The sequence below is a fragment of the Scyliorhinus canicula genome, chromosome 2 (genome assembly GCF_902713615.1).
Source record: "Scyliorhinus canicula chromosome 2, sScyCan1.1, whole genome shotgun sequence".
Classification (NCBI taxonomy): domain Eukaryota; kingdom Metazoa; phylum Chordata; class Chondrichthyes; order Carcharhiniformes; family Scyliorhinidae; genus Scyliorhinus; species Scyliorhinus canicula.
Genome location: NC_052147.1, coordinates 82836386 through 82852794, shown reverse-complemented (window position 1 = coordinate 82852794; position 16409 = coordinate 82836386). Strand labels below are relative to the sequence as shown.

Genomic DNA, 16409 nt, shown 5'->3' with positions numbered 1-16409 from the left:
AGGGTGCATGGCCACATCGCTGACTTGTGCATAGTTGGTTGATTGCAACTGGGACAGAGGTGGGAACATTACCATCGACTTCTGTTTCCTTGACTGGCTGGGGGAAAATTAAGCTAGGATTTTCCCTCCTTATTACTGTTATTTGATCCTTACAGGGAAGGGTAGTTATTTGGTGACGATTGATGCCATCCATTAAGGAAGTACTTTGTTGTTATTCATAGTCTGTTTATAAAATTGCGAGAGCGACTGGCGCCTGCCTTGAGTTGCAATGGAGGGACGATGCTTTCGGGAGGAACCTCTCTTGACTTGTCCACTGAATTATCAGACTGTTTGCTGGTCATCCTGTTGGGCAATTTAGCATGGCCCATCCATCTAACCACATCTTTGGACCTTGATTTTGAAATGATTATTTTCAAATCCCTCCCTTGCCTCACCTCTCCCTAACTCTGTAGTCTCTTCCAGCCCCACAACCCCTCAAGATCTTATGCACGCCTCTAATGCACGACTCGATGGGCCGAATGGCCTCCTTCTGCACCGTAAATTCTATGAAAATAGAGAGAAGATTTGCCTCTATAATCTGGACCCTGTGCATCACCAATTTTAATTGCTCCACTATCAGTGGCTGTCTCTTCAGTTTCCTAGCCTGGATGCTCCTTAAACTATGCCCCCTTTTCTTTATTAAAGTTGTCCTTAAAACCTACTCTTTCGACCAAGCTTTTGGTCAACTGTTCTAATATTTCTTTGTGTCCTGATGTCATATTTTGCTTCATAACACTTGTCTGAAATACCTTGGGATAGCTTATCACATTAATGGCAGTAATACAAGTTGTTGGGATTGCTTTTTAGTGCTTCAACTCCTCTTAATCATTTGGATCCAGGGATGTCTTTGGTAAGAAGTCAGTCCAAAAAAATGTTGTCTGTAAGAAAATCTGTTGTATCATAACCCAAAACAAAATGCAACAGCATCTGATATAGTTTAAAGACTTGGTGGACAGGCCAGGCAAAACACAATGATCTCCCTAGGTACCCTGAAGAGTACCTGTTAACTTATGTAAGCTGATCTATTCTTAGCCTTTTGGCAGCAAGCTATCATTCCCATACCTCAATTATTTTCCTATGCGTCTATCATTTTCTGATGTTAGCCTCCATTTATGTTTTTAAATATATATTTTTATTGGAGTTTTTTCCATTTTTACGCATAACACAACAGAATCCATAAATCTGGTACAATATAAATATAGAAAAAGACAGGAGAACACTAACATAGTTAGTTCAGCTTAATCATTCACCTTTGTGCCTCTGTGTATACTGGAAAATATGGTAAGCAGATAAACCAGAGAATGAGGGAGAAGAGGAAAAAGCCATGAAAACATGGTAAAGTGGCGCATACCTTCACTTATATTAGAGGCACCTTTCAGGCTCCACCTAGGAAAGCCTAAACCACTCTCCACCAAGGAAACCCAACAGACAGGGAGAAGAAGAATCATCAAGACACTCCTCAACAGGATATCTCTGGGAGGAATACAACTCTACTCCTCACAGCAGGACAAAGGAGACCCCCGAGCATACAGCCCACAATAAAATAGGATAGGATCTCCGGGCCATGCTCAGGCAAGTACCAAAACATACCGCCCCCAACTCTAATTATGCCAGAGGCACCAATGACAATTATAACGTCTTTTCCTCAGAGATGAGATCTATCTGTACCTTTGCAGGAGCCCGTTAAGTATTCTTGAACCACAAAAGAAAGAAAAGAAATACAGAAAGAATTGTGATGGCATTAGTTCTAATCAGATATTTTGCATATAAACACAAGATGGAACAAAATCCCAAAACCTAGTATAGTACAGAGTGATCACCATTCCACATATTCGTACAGAGAAGGCCAGCAAATATTCATTAAATTGATTCAGATTGTAATAATTGTGTTGGTGTCTCCCTTCAGACAGACAATGACAGGATAAAAGGATACCAAACAGAGCAGAATATCTGAGGAAAACAAGATAAAGCCATGAGCACCTGGCTGAATGGTACATGCCTCCTTCCATAAAACAAAGCTACACATTTGAAACCTAATTCAGTCTCCCAAGACTTCCAGGCAATGGAAGGTGCCCCGAGCAAAGCAGAACAATGGACCTCACATCTCTCCAGCTAAATCCGAGGCTGCTCAGGCCCCCACCAATACTGGAAGACTTAAACCATCCTCCACCGAGAAATCCCCACCTATAAGGAAAGGAAGTGCTGTCAAGACGCCCATCAACAGTGTCATAGAGGTTTACAGCATGAAAACAGACCCTTCAGCCCAACCTGTCCATGCCGCCCAGTTTTTAACCACTAAGCTAGTCCTAATTGCCTGCATTTGGCCAATATCCCTCTACCCAGCTTTCCCATATAACTGTCTAAATTGTTTTTAAAAGTCAAAATTGTACCACCTGTACTACTGCCTCTGGAGCTTGTTCCAGACACTCACCACCCTCTGTGAGATAATTGCCCCTCTGAATCTTTTATATCTCTCCCCTCTCACCTTAAACCTATGCCCTCTAGTTTTAGACTCCCCTTTGGGAAAAGTTGTTGACTATCTACCTTATCTATTTTATAAACCTCTCTGATAGCACCCCTAAGCCTCCTATGGTCCAAGGAAAAAAGTCCCAGTCTATCCAGACTCTCCTTATAACTCAAACCATCAAGTCCCGGTGGCATCCTAGTAAAAGGGCCGCAGTGAAAAGCCTGGGAACTACAGACCAATTGAATCCAGATTAATCTGATTGAATAGAAGCTTGCTTTCTTTGCCATGTAAGTGTCTTCTATGAAAAGTTTGTACAGCAACAATCAAGTCCAATTGAGCAAGAGTCAACAGAATAGCACGGCACAAAGACTGGCAGATTTATGGGTCCGTGAAATGAAATGTCTAGGTGGAAGACTTTATGCTGCATTACAGAAGTTGGATTCTAGCTGCAGTTTACTTTGTATGTTGTATAGTTATGTTTCATTTTCCTGCACTCAATCAACCCATATTCTGCATTATATTTTTTGAAAAGCATCTTCATTTGGTTCTGCTTGATCTGTAAAGATCTCCAACTGGCATCATCACCACCCAAGTTACAATTAATTTTTTAAAACTTCATCTTGTACAAAATTATTTTCATTTAGCTGAGAAAATATCTTGCAGAAATTCTAATGATAATGTTAATTTTCCTGATAGGCTCGAAAGTTGGATGTTTATTTTGAATACGAAGAAAAATTGATGAGCAAGTCCACATTGGACAAGTCCCTGCTGGATATGATCTCTGATCCTGATGGTAACAGTTAAATTAAAAATTTATCTTTAAATCAGATATAAATGCTTGTCAGCATTTTGCGCAACATTTTAATTTAATTGATGTTGTAGTTAAATGATACAAATGTTCCAAAGTTAAGTGTAAATTCTATAGAACGGTTTTAAGTGCAGAATTCAAGAAATTTTAAGTTTTACTCTGAAGAGACTAAATATATACATCCTTTATCATTACGCTCCCAACATTTTATTACCTTACAGGTTTCCTTTTCCCCAATCATTCCAGGTCTTTTGCATGCATATCTTTTGACGGGGTAAACAGGCAGCCTATTTCAAGGATGCCTGCATTAAGTGCAATAGAACTCCTGGGTTGAATATATTTATTAGATTCTAACCTTTTCCTTCCTGTAGCAACATAGCTGTTAGTATAAAGTCAATAGAGTGAAGGAATGAACTACATCCTTTCATTCAGCAGCAGCATATGTTAGTTTTACGGTGCATTGCAGTGCATTATCCAGCCAACACTGGCCTCTCGTTTGTGTCTTTCAATCCCTAAATATAATTCTCGGAGTTTAGTCTGGGATTCTGAAGTAAGTTGTTTATTTTTTCTTTTTGTTGCCTTCAAAATTGATTAATTAGCATAGGGAGATAAAAACAATGCTTAGCAATTATGAATTGTTAGTTGTAAGCAAATACGTAGGCAATTTTATTTTTCCAAGTATTTGTATCTATCATTCTTCTGTGCTAAAACATGTTTTGCCTTTTTTTTTTTTAGGAGGTACCCCTGAAGATAAGATGAGGCTTTTTGTCATTTCCTACATCAGTTCACCACAGCCACCTTCAGAGGTCAGTTGTATTTGATTATTCGGTCATTGAAAAGATAATTCACTGACATAATGCAAAAAAGGTGACTTACTGTTTGAATAATAGAAACCCCTCCATTGACTACCTCCATTAGGTCTCCTCTTAACCTTTGCTATTTTGGCTCTGTTGGACTTTTCTTCTATGGTTAAAAAATTACAATAAGCAGTACCAATATTTGGGGCAAGTGCTGATTTACAAAACTTGTAATTTTACAAAAGCAGAAGATAGTGTAATGTTTTGTTATCGTCCTAGAATTAATAGGCAAACTGGTCGAACACATTACTCTGTACAATAGATAGCAACCGTGATGAAATCAGATCCCATGAATTTCTCAGCAATCCACCCAGATGTCAGTAAATACGGTCAGTCAACCAATCTCGTTGAAACTGTCTCTTCCGAGGGATTCCAGTCTTCACCTTCAAAGACCTAGCCTTGGATTTCACTCCAAAAGTCACTCCGACTTGGACTGTTTCAACAATAGCTTACCTCCCAGGGTTTCAGTCTCACCTCCCAAGACTCGATTCCTGAGTCTACACTTCACCAACTCACAAGCATAATTTCAACTCTTTGGCTGCACTGCGCAGCACTCAACTGTTCCAAAGGGTTTTTTGTGCCATTGCCCTTGTGGCCAATAGCGCACAATTGCCAACCTTATGCTGTCCTCTCAGACCGCCTGGGATTCTTCTGAGCTCTCATTACTGAAAACCTGCCAACCACAGCCTTTTTACTGTTTGAAACTGTTTTCCTTGCTGCTCTTCCTGATGGTTCCTACCGGTAGTCTTTTCCTCTTTGTGGCTCCTTCCCTAGTTTAACTGGGACCTCTCCCTGTCCCCTTTCTGTGACTCTTCTCGAATTATGATGTTCCTGTAACAATATTTATATTGTATGGGAGAACAATTTCATGTTAATAATTCTCGCCACCAGATGGGGATCAAGAGCAGTCATATAAATATCATGTGACTCCTGGGATTCTGGGTGGAAGGTGTTTAGCCGTGAGATAGATCAGTTGTGTATTTGAAAGTTCTGCAGTTAGAGATAGCATTGTTTAATTTAGTAACTTATACTTTAGGAATATGTACAAATCTTATTTGTTAGTGTTAATAAATTAGTTCTGTTACTTAACAAAGCTTGACGTTCTTTGTTGAGCACTACGCACCCAAGCCATTCAGGTAAAGCAAAACAGAGAACATCACCGTTCTGATCCTCAGTCATATGATTGGGGTTTCTACTCTGTTTTTTTCTTTATTCACTCACGGGATGTGGATGTCGCTGGCTGTGCCTGCATTTATTGCCCATCCCTGAGGGCATTTAAGAGTCAACTACATTGTATGGGTCTGGAGTCACATGTAGGCGAGATCAGGGTAAGGATGACAGATTTCCTTTCTTAAAGGATATTAGTGAACCAGATGGATTTTTATGACATGAGATATTTAATTCCAGATTTTTATTGAATTCACATTCCATCAGCTGCCCTGGCGGGATTCAACCCAGGTCCCCAGAGCATTACCCAGAGCCTCTGGATTACTAGACCAGTGACAATACCACTACGCCACCACCTCCCCAACTTTCATTTTACATAGAGGCACTGGGTCCATCCTCAGCCTGAAGAACTAGAAATATTGGGCTATGTAAACTCTCAGGGCATTCTGGGAGTTGTCGTTCCAAGCTCCCACCCGATGACACAATAAGCTTGAATCTTGCTAATTTCCCTGTGTTCATTTGAGGCTGTTTGTGCAAAAACATGCTAAATATGTTTTGTGCAAACTTTGGCCATTTCTTGACTCACAAGCATTACTGTTCACAAATACTTGGTAATTTTAAGAAATAAGAAAGCTTGCAATTAACTACTACATTTTCACATTCTCCGATTCACTATAGTGTTTCATAATTGTTATGAAGATGTGTCATATTTAGTTATAATGTCAGAGGCTGGATATATATGCACAGTAAGTCCTGCTTCAGTTGTGGTTGTGTTCCTTATATGATTCAACGTTAAGGGAAACATTGGTTCCCAGAGGAATAATTGTTAAAATTAAAGTTTAAGTTCTGTAGTAGCTTCTTTATATAAAAAAATACTTAAATATTATGCCCTCTATGTTGTAAAATTTTACATTGGTGTGTAACTTTCTCTAATTTTAAAATTATTGTACACCGAGTGGTCATCACGTGATGATGCGACTACTAAAAGGGTCATGTGATGGGAGTGCAGGAGTTCTCCGGGGAGTGTGAGCAGAGTACAAGCATGAAGTAGCTGCTCAGCTAGTGAATGAAGTATAGTTTGTTACACGTCCTTGGTCACCTGTTTTTGGGAACCCAACATTTCTACCATGGTGTCAAGAGTTGGCAGAATGGCAGAAGGACTTTGCCGCATCGACCCACTCTTGTTCGATGGAAACATTGTGGACATTTGGCAAAGTCTGAAAAAGAGTGGTGTATTTACTGCAGTGCTGGATTATCTGACAAATCAAAAAAGGTACACTTACTACCATACGTCAAATACTTCACCATTCTGAACATGATACTTACTAAACTTAGTGTGCCTTGAAGCTGTTGAGAGGTTTGAATCGTTTGTTTTTCAAATGGCGGAGGAGAAAAAGGACCCCAACATAATTCTAAAAGACTTTGAAAACATTTGACTCCTGATGAAGAATATAATACTCGACAGGCTTGTGTTGAACTCAACAGATGAATCAATACAATCCTATATGGCAATCTCAGCAAAGTAATATGCATTTGGCGCCCTCACTGACTTTGGGGTCCGCAAACGGCTGTTTTGAGAGAAGATTTAACACTACAAACAGCCGTTAGTATCTGCATGCTAAACAAAGTCTTAAAAGAGCAGTAAGGATTCTCGGTGGGAAACAAGTTTTTGCGGTACACGACACACCCTGCCCCAACTGCAGTGGCCATCATGCTCAGAACAGCATATTTGACGTATGGTAGGCACTGCAATAAATGTGGCGAGTAGAATAATTTTGCAAAATTCTACAAACCGAAACCATGGCAGCTTTCCATTGCCATCAGCCACTTTGCAGTCAGTCAGTCCTCCAAAGTTAGAGGCATCAGCAAAGTGAACGTGGAGCACAGCCATAGCAACCAAACTGCTGAGCGTCCAACAACATTCAACTGTAAGATTGTTAACACCGTCACAGAAAAGGGTGTGATCTTCACAATTCTGAACATGTTTTTCAGAAGGCAAAACTGAAGGTTAAGATTGACACGAGCAAAATGTAACATATTGTCCGGCTGACTGCAATGGGAACTATGCTCATAGGCAGCACTGGACCCCAATACCTAGGTGGACCTCGTGGCCTATGGCAGACAAACAATCGCACTGAAAGGGTGGCTACTCTCCACTGCACACACGGCAGTTTCAAGTTTCATATAGTTTACGAGAACATAAAGCCACTGCGAGGTCTTCAGGACAGCATTATACTGGGGCTTATCCTACTTGGTCCAGTAATGCATGATCTGCAACATCAGGTCCCAGAAAGGATAGAATAAAAGAGACTTTTTAAACTGCGACATGACTAGTAATTACGGGTAATGTACCACATGAGACTCGATGACTCTGTACCGCAAATAATTTATGCTTCCAGAACAGTACCAATAGTCATGAAACAGAAAGTAGTAATTGAGCTGCAACAGATGACAACACTGGGTGGCAGAACTCCCATAGACTGGCCATAAAATGGCTATCAGCAATGGTGGCTGCAGGAAAAAAAGATGGCACGGTCAGGATAAATATGTATTGACCCAGTGCACTGAACAAGGGTGCTACCCAGACCTCGTCACTCTATGAAGACAGTGGAACAGATGATAGGAGACATGCCGAATGCTAAGGTTTTCAGAATCCTGGATGCAAAATGCAGGTTCTGGCAGATCTTGCTGGGTGAAGAATCCTCGAAACTTAACACATTCATGTTTCCAGTAGGCGGATATTGTTTTCTTTGTATGCCCTATGGGATCTCCACTGGCAGCGACGTCTTACAGACGTTCATGAAGCAGTTCTTTGAAGGCCAATCCTGCAAAATCATCATCTGTGACCCTTAGTTGTGGTCATACTATGCAAGAACATGGTGCATGTCTTCGTCTCACCCTCAGCAGAATCAAGGCCATAAAGCTAAAGCTCAACCCAGCAAAATGTAGATTCTGGATCAACTAAGTTCCTTACATGGGTCATTTACTCGCAGCCAATGATGTGAAGCCAGATCCAGCAAGACAATGGCTAAATGGGTGGCACCGTAGCACAGTGGTTATCACTGTTGCTTCCCAGTGCCAGGGTCCCAGGTTCGATTCCCACTTGGGTCACTGCCTGTGCGGAGTCTGCACAGTTCTCCCTGTGTCTGGGTGGTATCCTCCGGGTGTTCCAGTTTCCTTCCACAAGTCCCAAAAGACGCGTTGTTAGGTGAATTGGATATACTGAATTCTCCCTCTGTGTGCCCAAACAGGTGCTGGAGTGTGGCGACGAGGGGATTTTCACAGTAACTTCATTGCAGTGTTAATGTAAGCCTACTTGTGACACTAATAAAGATTATTATTATTAAATGACAGATGGCCATCCCCGTGAACAAAAAAGCTTTACAGCGCTTCCTTGGTAAGACAAATTATCTTTCTAAGTGTATCCTTTATCACAGTGAGGTCACTGAACCTCTTCATCAGCTCCTCCACCAGGATGTCGAATGGTGCGAGCAAGAGCACCACACAACGGTCTTCAACAGAAGCAAACAGGCAATCTCCACCACATTGATGCTACAATACTGAATGTCCGAGCACCTGTAGTTATATCAGCACAGACTTAGTGCAGTCTGTATCCAGAATGGCAGACCAATAGTCTTTGCATCAAGGGCCTTCATTGACACTGAGAATCATTATGCGTAGATCAAAGAGAAATGCCTTGCTGTAGTCTTCGCCTGTCAGATATTTTATGACTTCATATATGGTCATCCTGCAACTGTTGAAACTGATCATCAGCCACTCATAACTATCTAAAAAGTCTCTTCACACTGCATTTGCAGAGCTGTAGCGCATGATGCTAAAACTACAACACTACAATCTTAGCGTTGTCTACAAATGTGATCAAGAACTGGACTTGGTTGATGCCCTTTCAGAACCTTCCTCTAGACGAGGCAGATTGTGAGGAAGACAAAAGGCATCATGACAATAGAGGTAAATGCCCTCATGTAGAATCCAAGAACTCAAAGATGCCTTAAAGGTGGACATCACATGCAGACATCATCATCATCAGGGGCTGGCTGGAGTCTGCAAGAGAGCTTCCTCGCAAGCTCCGCACATTCTTCACCATCAAAAATGATCGAACCATACAGGATGGGCTGGTACTGTATGGCCAACAATTCATCATCCCTACTTCTCTTCAGAAGTACTATTCCCACAGTTTCACCAGGGGCACCCTGGGTTGGAAGCAACCAGGGCCAAGGAGTCACTATATTGGCCCTCCATTATGCTGACATGGAATGGGAAGTCTCCAGGCATGCACCATGAAATGTACTCCAGCCACATCAAACAAAAGAACCACTACATCTACATGAAGTCCCAGATCTCCCGTGGTCATTCACAGTAGCTGACATCTTCGAATGGAATGGTGAGCATCACTTAGTCTTAATCGACTCGTATTCTGGACAGTTTGAACTTGACTACTTGTCAAAGTTTCTTGAGCTCAAGAGACACTTTGCCGCACATAGCTTTTCACAGAGACTCATGGCACCCAATGCTCGCCAATTCATCTCCAGTTAATTTACAAATTTGGCACAGATATGGAACTATGAGCATATAATGAGCAGCTCCCTAAACCCACAATCCAACAGCCTGGTGGACAATTGCTTTATTTATCAGGTGTGTGTACTGATGCTTTTGCCCTTCATTTCTAGTAAGTAATGGACCAAATCCTCCTGTCTTGAGATCATTGGAGACCTGACATGTGACTAAAGATGTGTGTCAGGACCCTGTGGACCTACTTGGGAGGGCAACATCTGATGCGCAATTCCCTCCTCTCAAGGACCCTTCATAAATGTCTCTGACTCTGGAGTTAGCATCAGACACTTGGGAATGATCTGCGGCACTGAGCTGAGTAGTTACCCAAGGAATGTTAGACAGATTAAAACCTAGCCTAACATCAGGCATCTTTCCACCCCAACCCTTTTATCCTCTCGATCCAACTACCTCCCAACATGGCTATCATCCGACCTACCCATCTGCCCCCAAACCAAAACACTACCCCTCGAGCCAAACTGACTCTCCTCACAACCATGTAAGGTTCCAACTATACCCCCAACTGAACTCACCCCTGATCTGACCGACTGTCTCACAAACACCGACCCGCTCACCCACCCTGTGTACCCATCCACTTGTGCCTGCAGTGAGTAGGGGAAATCTTCCAGCGCAGCAGTAATCAGCTCATCATTGCTGCTGCTCAGATGATTCGGGCCCATATGTTTATAATATAAAATTACCACTAAATGAAGATATTTTGAGCCATCTGAAGTTCAAGATGGTCTAAGTTGAATGCAGCAACTGCAAAATAATCATTCTATTATTTTAAAAATTGGTTGATTTTTGTTTAATTGTTGATGGGATATGGGCGTCACTGGCTAGGCCAGCATTTATTGCCCATCCCAGAGGGCACTGAAGAGTCAACCACAGAGCTGTGGATCCGGAGTCACATGTAGGCCAGACCAGGTAAGGACGACAGATTTCCTTCCCGAAATTAGTGAACCAGGTGGGTTTTTACAACAATCGACATGGTCATCATTAGACTTTTAATTCCAGGTTTTTATTGAATTCAAATGTTACCATCTGCCATGGCGGGATTCAAACCCGGGTTCCCAGAGCGTGACTCTGGGTCTCTGGGTTACAAGTCCGACAATAATACCGCTACGCTACTGGCTCCCCCTATTAGCTCTATTCTAAACTGGAGATAGTTTTATCAATTTTCTTAAAATTTCTAGTTCTGTGTTTAAAAAGTTACTGACAATTAACTTTGAAATGATTGAAATTTAGCAGATATGTCTTTGATGTGGTGTCAATGATAAAATTGAATTTTTAAGATTCTGTATTTTTCAAATAAAATATAATGACGGCTAATTGAGCTTCTTTAAAAAAAAAAGTATTTCCTCTGTTGCCTCCATCTTTCATTACAGTGCATTTAGGGTTACCGCTATCTTCATACTATTAGTTTATTTTATTTCTAGGGTGACATGGTAATTCAGAGCAATGCAGCATTTAAATCTCTTAGCATAATTTTTTTCAAATTCCAAGTACTAGAGTTGACTGTGGACTAAACCTTTTCGATGAGTAATACCATCTCTTTTGCAGGCTACTAGTAGAGCATCATTTAAGCGTAAGATCTTGGGTGTATTGGCATCAGCAGCAATATCAATCTTTTCATGATTGAACTAATCCTCCTGAAAACTGCTTACAGAATGATCACTGATTTTATTTAGAATTTTACCTTCCAAAGCGGATGAAGGAGTTGGAGTGGCGAGTCTGGAATTTTTTTTGTCATGTTTAAGACTACCTTTCTCTTTAAAAATTATTATTCTGGCCTTTATTCATGGAGCTTTTTATAATTCATTCATGGAATGTAAATGCCATAGGCAAGAGCGACATTTATTATGCAACCATTTGCCCTGAAGTGCTGACTATGGACTGCATTAGAGTGCTAAAGTGGGAGTTTTGTGACCTGAGGGAGTTCAGTGAGGTGGGAGCGAGGTGCTCCTTTTATTTCCTACCTATCCTCAAAGAGCATGAGGGGAGCCGGGAGTTTAAAAAGAGTGCAGTTGACTGGTGAGTAAGTCCTAGTTGGTATTTTGCATACTAGATTGAATTGTAAGTCATTGTTTTAGCAAGGGTTTGGCTCAGTGATTTATTTTTAAAAAATATAATAGTCTTCTAAAGTTTAAAATGTTAAGTGTTTAGTCATGGCAGGGGAAATCAAAGCCACAGTTTGCTCCTCTTGCTCCATGTGGGAATCCGGGTATATTTCCAGTCCATGGGACCAGTATATGTGCAGGAGTGTCCAGTTGCAGCTCCTGGTGGCTTGGGTTTCAGAGCTGGAACGGCGGCTGGAGACACTGTGAGCCTTCACAAGTCTGAGAGCATCGTGGATAGCACGTTTATAGAGGTGGTTACACCACAACTGAAGGGACTTGACAAAGGAAAGGAATGGGTGACCACCATGTAGTCCAAGAGATACAGGCAGGTAGTTTAGGAGCCTCCTGTGGTCACGCTCGCAAATTGGTATTCCATTTTAGATGCTGATGAGGCTGGTTCTATCACCGAGTGCAGACAGATCCATGTTTCTGGCACCACAAGAAACCTGTTGCACAGGAAGGGGGAAAGAGAGGAAGAGCAATGATAATCGGGTATTCTATAGTCAGGGGTCCGATAGGCGCTACCGTGACTGTCAGTGTGACTCCAGGATGGTGTGTTGCCTCCCTGGTTCCAGGGTCCGGGATGTCGATGAATGGCTGCAGTGCATCCTCAAGGGGGAGGGTGATAAGGTAAAGGTCATGGTATATGATGGTACCGATGACATGGGTAGAAAGGGGTGAGGTCTTCCATCAAGAATTCGGGGAGTTAGCCAGTAGACGAAAAATACCTAAAACTAATTAGGCAGTGGGAGGGGAGCAGACTGTTAGCAGATTGGAGACACAGCACAACACAGAAAAACAATCAAGTCAGAGAGAATACTGCTGTGATCCGTTTCAAGGGAGTAAGACCAGACTGGATGACCTCTGCGTTAATGCCAGGAGTATTACATTTAAACGGATGGGTTAAGGATTGACACGTGAAATTCTGATCTAGTCGCCATCACGGAGACATGGTTGAGGGAGGGGCGGGATTGGTCGCTCAACATCTTGGGATGAAGAATCTTCAGGCAAGAACAAAGGGGGTAAAAGTGGAGGCGTTATTGCATTATTAGTTAAGGAGTCAATTACTGAAGTAAGAACAGCTGAGATTTTGAAGGGGGCATCAAATTATGTTTTGTGGGTAGAGCTAAGGAATAAAAATAGGACAGTCACATTGCTAGGTGTTTATTATAGACCTCCAGATAGTCCAGGAAATTGAGAAAATATGTGTGCAATTTGCAGAGATGTGTAAAAATAATAATGTTATGGCCAGGGTTTAGAGAGCCCCAAAGTGTATCATGGAGTTTGCCTGACCCACAACTGTGAATAGATTGTGGTTATGGGGAACACACTTTGCAGGCGTGGTGCTTCAGAGAGCCAAAGTACTTTTAAATTAAAACAATGTTTATTTATAAAACCAGTTAACACTTTATAAACCCACAGTAAACATCTTAACAACTATCAACACCAACAATCCCAACAGATACAATAGTCTATAAGTAACCCTTACGCTTCCCTTGCAACATCCATAAGACAAAAGACCCTTTTACCACAGAGATCAGTTTCAAATTCTCTACTGAGAGCAGTTTTCACTTTAAAATCATCCAAATGATCTGGAGACAGTCTTCAGTTAGCAGAGAGATCCTTATACAGCTGCTTGCTTTTCCTGCAGCTATCCAGCTTTCGAAACAAAACTAAAACACACCCTGTAGCAGACAGCACAAAGCAAAAGTAAAAGCAGACACAGCCCAACTCCACCCACTCTCTGACATCCATTTCTTCAAGGTATTCTCACATGACAATAAAAAGGTAACCATATGAGGTAATTTCAGCTTTCCCAGCATTAATTGGGATTGTCATCCTCTTAAGGGCTTAGATAGAGTGAGGTTCTTAAAATGTATACCAGAGATTAATATGTAGAGGCTCCAACATGAGCAGTGCTGGACCTAATTCTCGGGAATTAAGCCAGACAGATCGTTGATGTGTTGGTGAAGGCGACAACAATATAGTACAATTTAAGTTTGTTAAGACTCCAGGATGGTATGTTGCCTCCGTGGTGCTAGGGTCAAGGATGTCTCGGAGCAGATACAGGACATTCTGGAGGGGGAGCAGCTGATGGTCGTGGTGCACATCGGTACAAACGACATAGGTAAAAAAAGGGATGAGGTCCTAAAAGCAGAATACAGGGAGCTAGGAAGGAAGTTAAGAAATCAGACCTCAAAGGTAGTGACTCAACATTACTACCGGTGCCATGTGCTAGTCAGAGTAGAAATGACAGGATATATCGGATGAATACGTGGCTGAAGAGATGGTTTCAGGGGGAAGGTTTCAGATTCCTGGGGCATTGGGACCATTTCACGGGGAGGTGGGACCTGTACAAACTGGACAGATTATACCTGGGAGGACTGAAACTGATGTCCTCGGGAGCTATTTGCTAGAGTGGTTGGGGAGGGTTTAAACTAATATGCCAGGGGGGTGGGAACATAGAACATACAGTGCAGAAAGAGGCCATTCGGCCCATCGAGTCTGCACCGACCCACTTAAACCCTCACTTCCACCCTGTCCCCGTAATCCAATAACCCCTCCTAACCTTTTTTGGTCACTAAGGGCAATTTAGCATGGCCAATCCACCTAACCTCACGTCTTTGGACTGTGGGAGAAAACCAGAGCACCCGGGGAAACTCGCGCAACACGGGGAGAACGTGCAGACTCTGCACAGACGGTGACCCAGCAGGGAATCGAACCTGGCGTTGTGAAGCCACAGTGCTAATCACTTGTGCTACTGTGCTGCCTGGAGTCCTATGCAAGGAGTCAGAGAAAGAGGGAGCAAGTCAAAAGGTAGAAAAGTGAATTTAAAAAGTGATCGGTGGAGAAACCAAGAACAAAATTCAAACAGGTCAGTAGAGAAAAATATTGGGAGCAAGACAAACATTGTGAAAAAGACAATCTTAAAGGCTCTGTGCCTTAATGCACAATCGCGCAGATAGATATAAATGGGTATGGTATAATTGGGATAACGGAGACATGGCTGCAGGGTGAACAGGGATGGGAACTAAATGTCCCAGGGTTTTCAGTATTTAGGAAAGACAGGCATAAAAGAAAAGGTGGTGGCATGGCACGGCTGGTTAAAGAGGAAATTAACACAATAGTGAGAAAGGATATTAGCTCTGACAATGTGGAATCTGTATGGATAGAGTTGAGAAATACCAAGGGACAAAAGACATGAGTGGGTTTCATATATAGACCCCCAAACTGCAGTGGTGAGGTTGGGAATGGCATTACACAAGAAATTAGAGATGCATGTGACAAGGGAATGTCGCTGATCATGGGTGATTTTAATCTTCACATAGCTGGGCAAATCAAATTAGCCACATGCCATAGAGGAGGAATTCCTGGAGTGTATACGGGATGGTGTTCTTGACCATAGAACAGTACAGCACAGAACAGGCCATTCGGCCCTCGATGTTGTGCCGAGCGTTGTCCGAAACCAAGATCAAGCTATCCCACTCCCTGTCATTCTGGTGTGCTCCATGTGCCTATCCAATAACCGCTTGAAAGTTCCTAAAGTGTCCAACTCCACTATCACAGCAGGCAGTCCATTCCACACCCTAACCACTCTGAGTAAAGAACCTACTTCGGACATCCCTCTCATATCTCCCACCCTGAACCTTAGTTATGGCCCCTTGTAACAGCTACATCCACCCGAGGAGATAGTCTCTGAACGTCCACTCTATCTATCCCCCTCATCATCTTATAAGCCTCTATTAAGTTGCCTCTCATCCTCCTCGGCTCCAAAGAGAAAAGCCTCAACCTTTCCTCATCAGACCTATCCTGCAAACCAGGCAGCATCCTGCTAAATCTCCTTTGCACCTTTCCCAATGCTTCCACATCTTTCCCACAGTGAGGTGACCAGAACTGCACACAATACTCCAAATGTGGTCTCACCAGGGTCATGTACAGTTGCAGCATAACCCCATGGCTCTTAAACTCAAGCCCCCTGTTAATAAACGCGAATACACTATTCTTCACGGTTCTATCCACTTGAGTGGCAACTTCAGAGATCTGTGGACATGAACCCCAAGATCTCTATCTTCCTCCACATTCCTCAGAACTCTGCCGTTGACCCTGTAATCCGCATTCAAATTTTTTCCACCAAAATGAATCACCTCGCACTTATCAGGGTTAAACTCCATCTGCCATTTTTCGGCCCAGCTCTACATCCTATCAATGTCTCTTTGCAGCCTACAACAGCCCTCCACCTCATCCACTACTCCACCAATCTTGGTGTCATCAGCAAATTTATTGACCCACCCTTCAGCCCCCTCCTCCAAGTCATTGATAAAAATCACAAATAGCAGAGGACCCAGCACTGATCCCTGTGGTGCACCTGCTGGTAACTAGTC

General features: G+C 42.4%; 1 protein-coding gene across 3 annotated transcripts in view; it reads left to right on the top strand.

Annotated features, from left to right (window-relative positions):
• Positions 1 to 16409, top strand: part of scfd1 (sec1 family domain containing 1) — a 355173-nt gene that overhangs the window by 172192 nt on the left and 166572 nt on the right. For all 3 annotated transcript variants that reach the window (XM_038781482.1, XM_038781472.1, XM_038781490.1), the window contains 2 exons: positions 3203 to 3299; positions 4050 to 4120. In XM_038781482.1, the coding sequence (XP_038637410.1) occupies positions 3203 to 3299; positions 4050 to 4120 (168 nt within the window). The remainder of the gene's footprint in view (positions 1 to 3202; positions 3300 to 4049; positions 4121 to 16409) is intronic.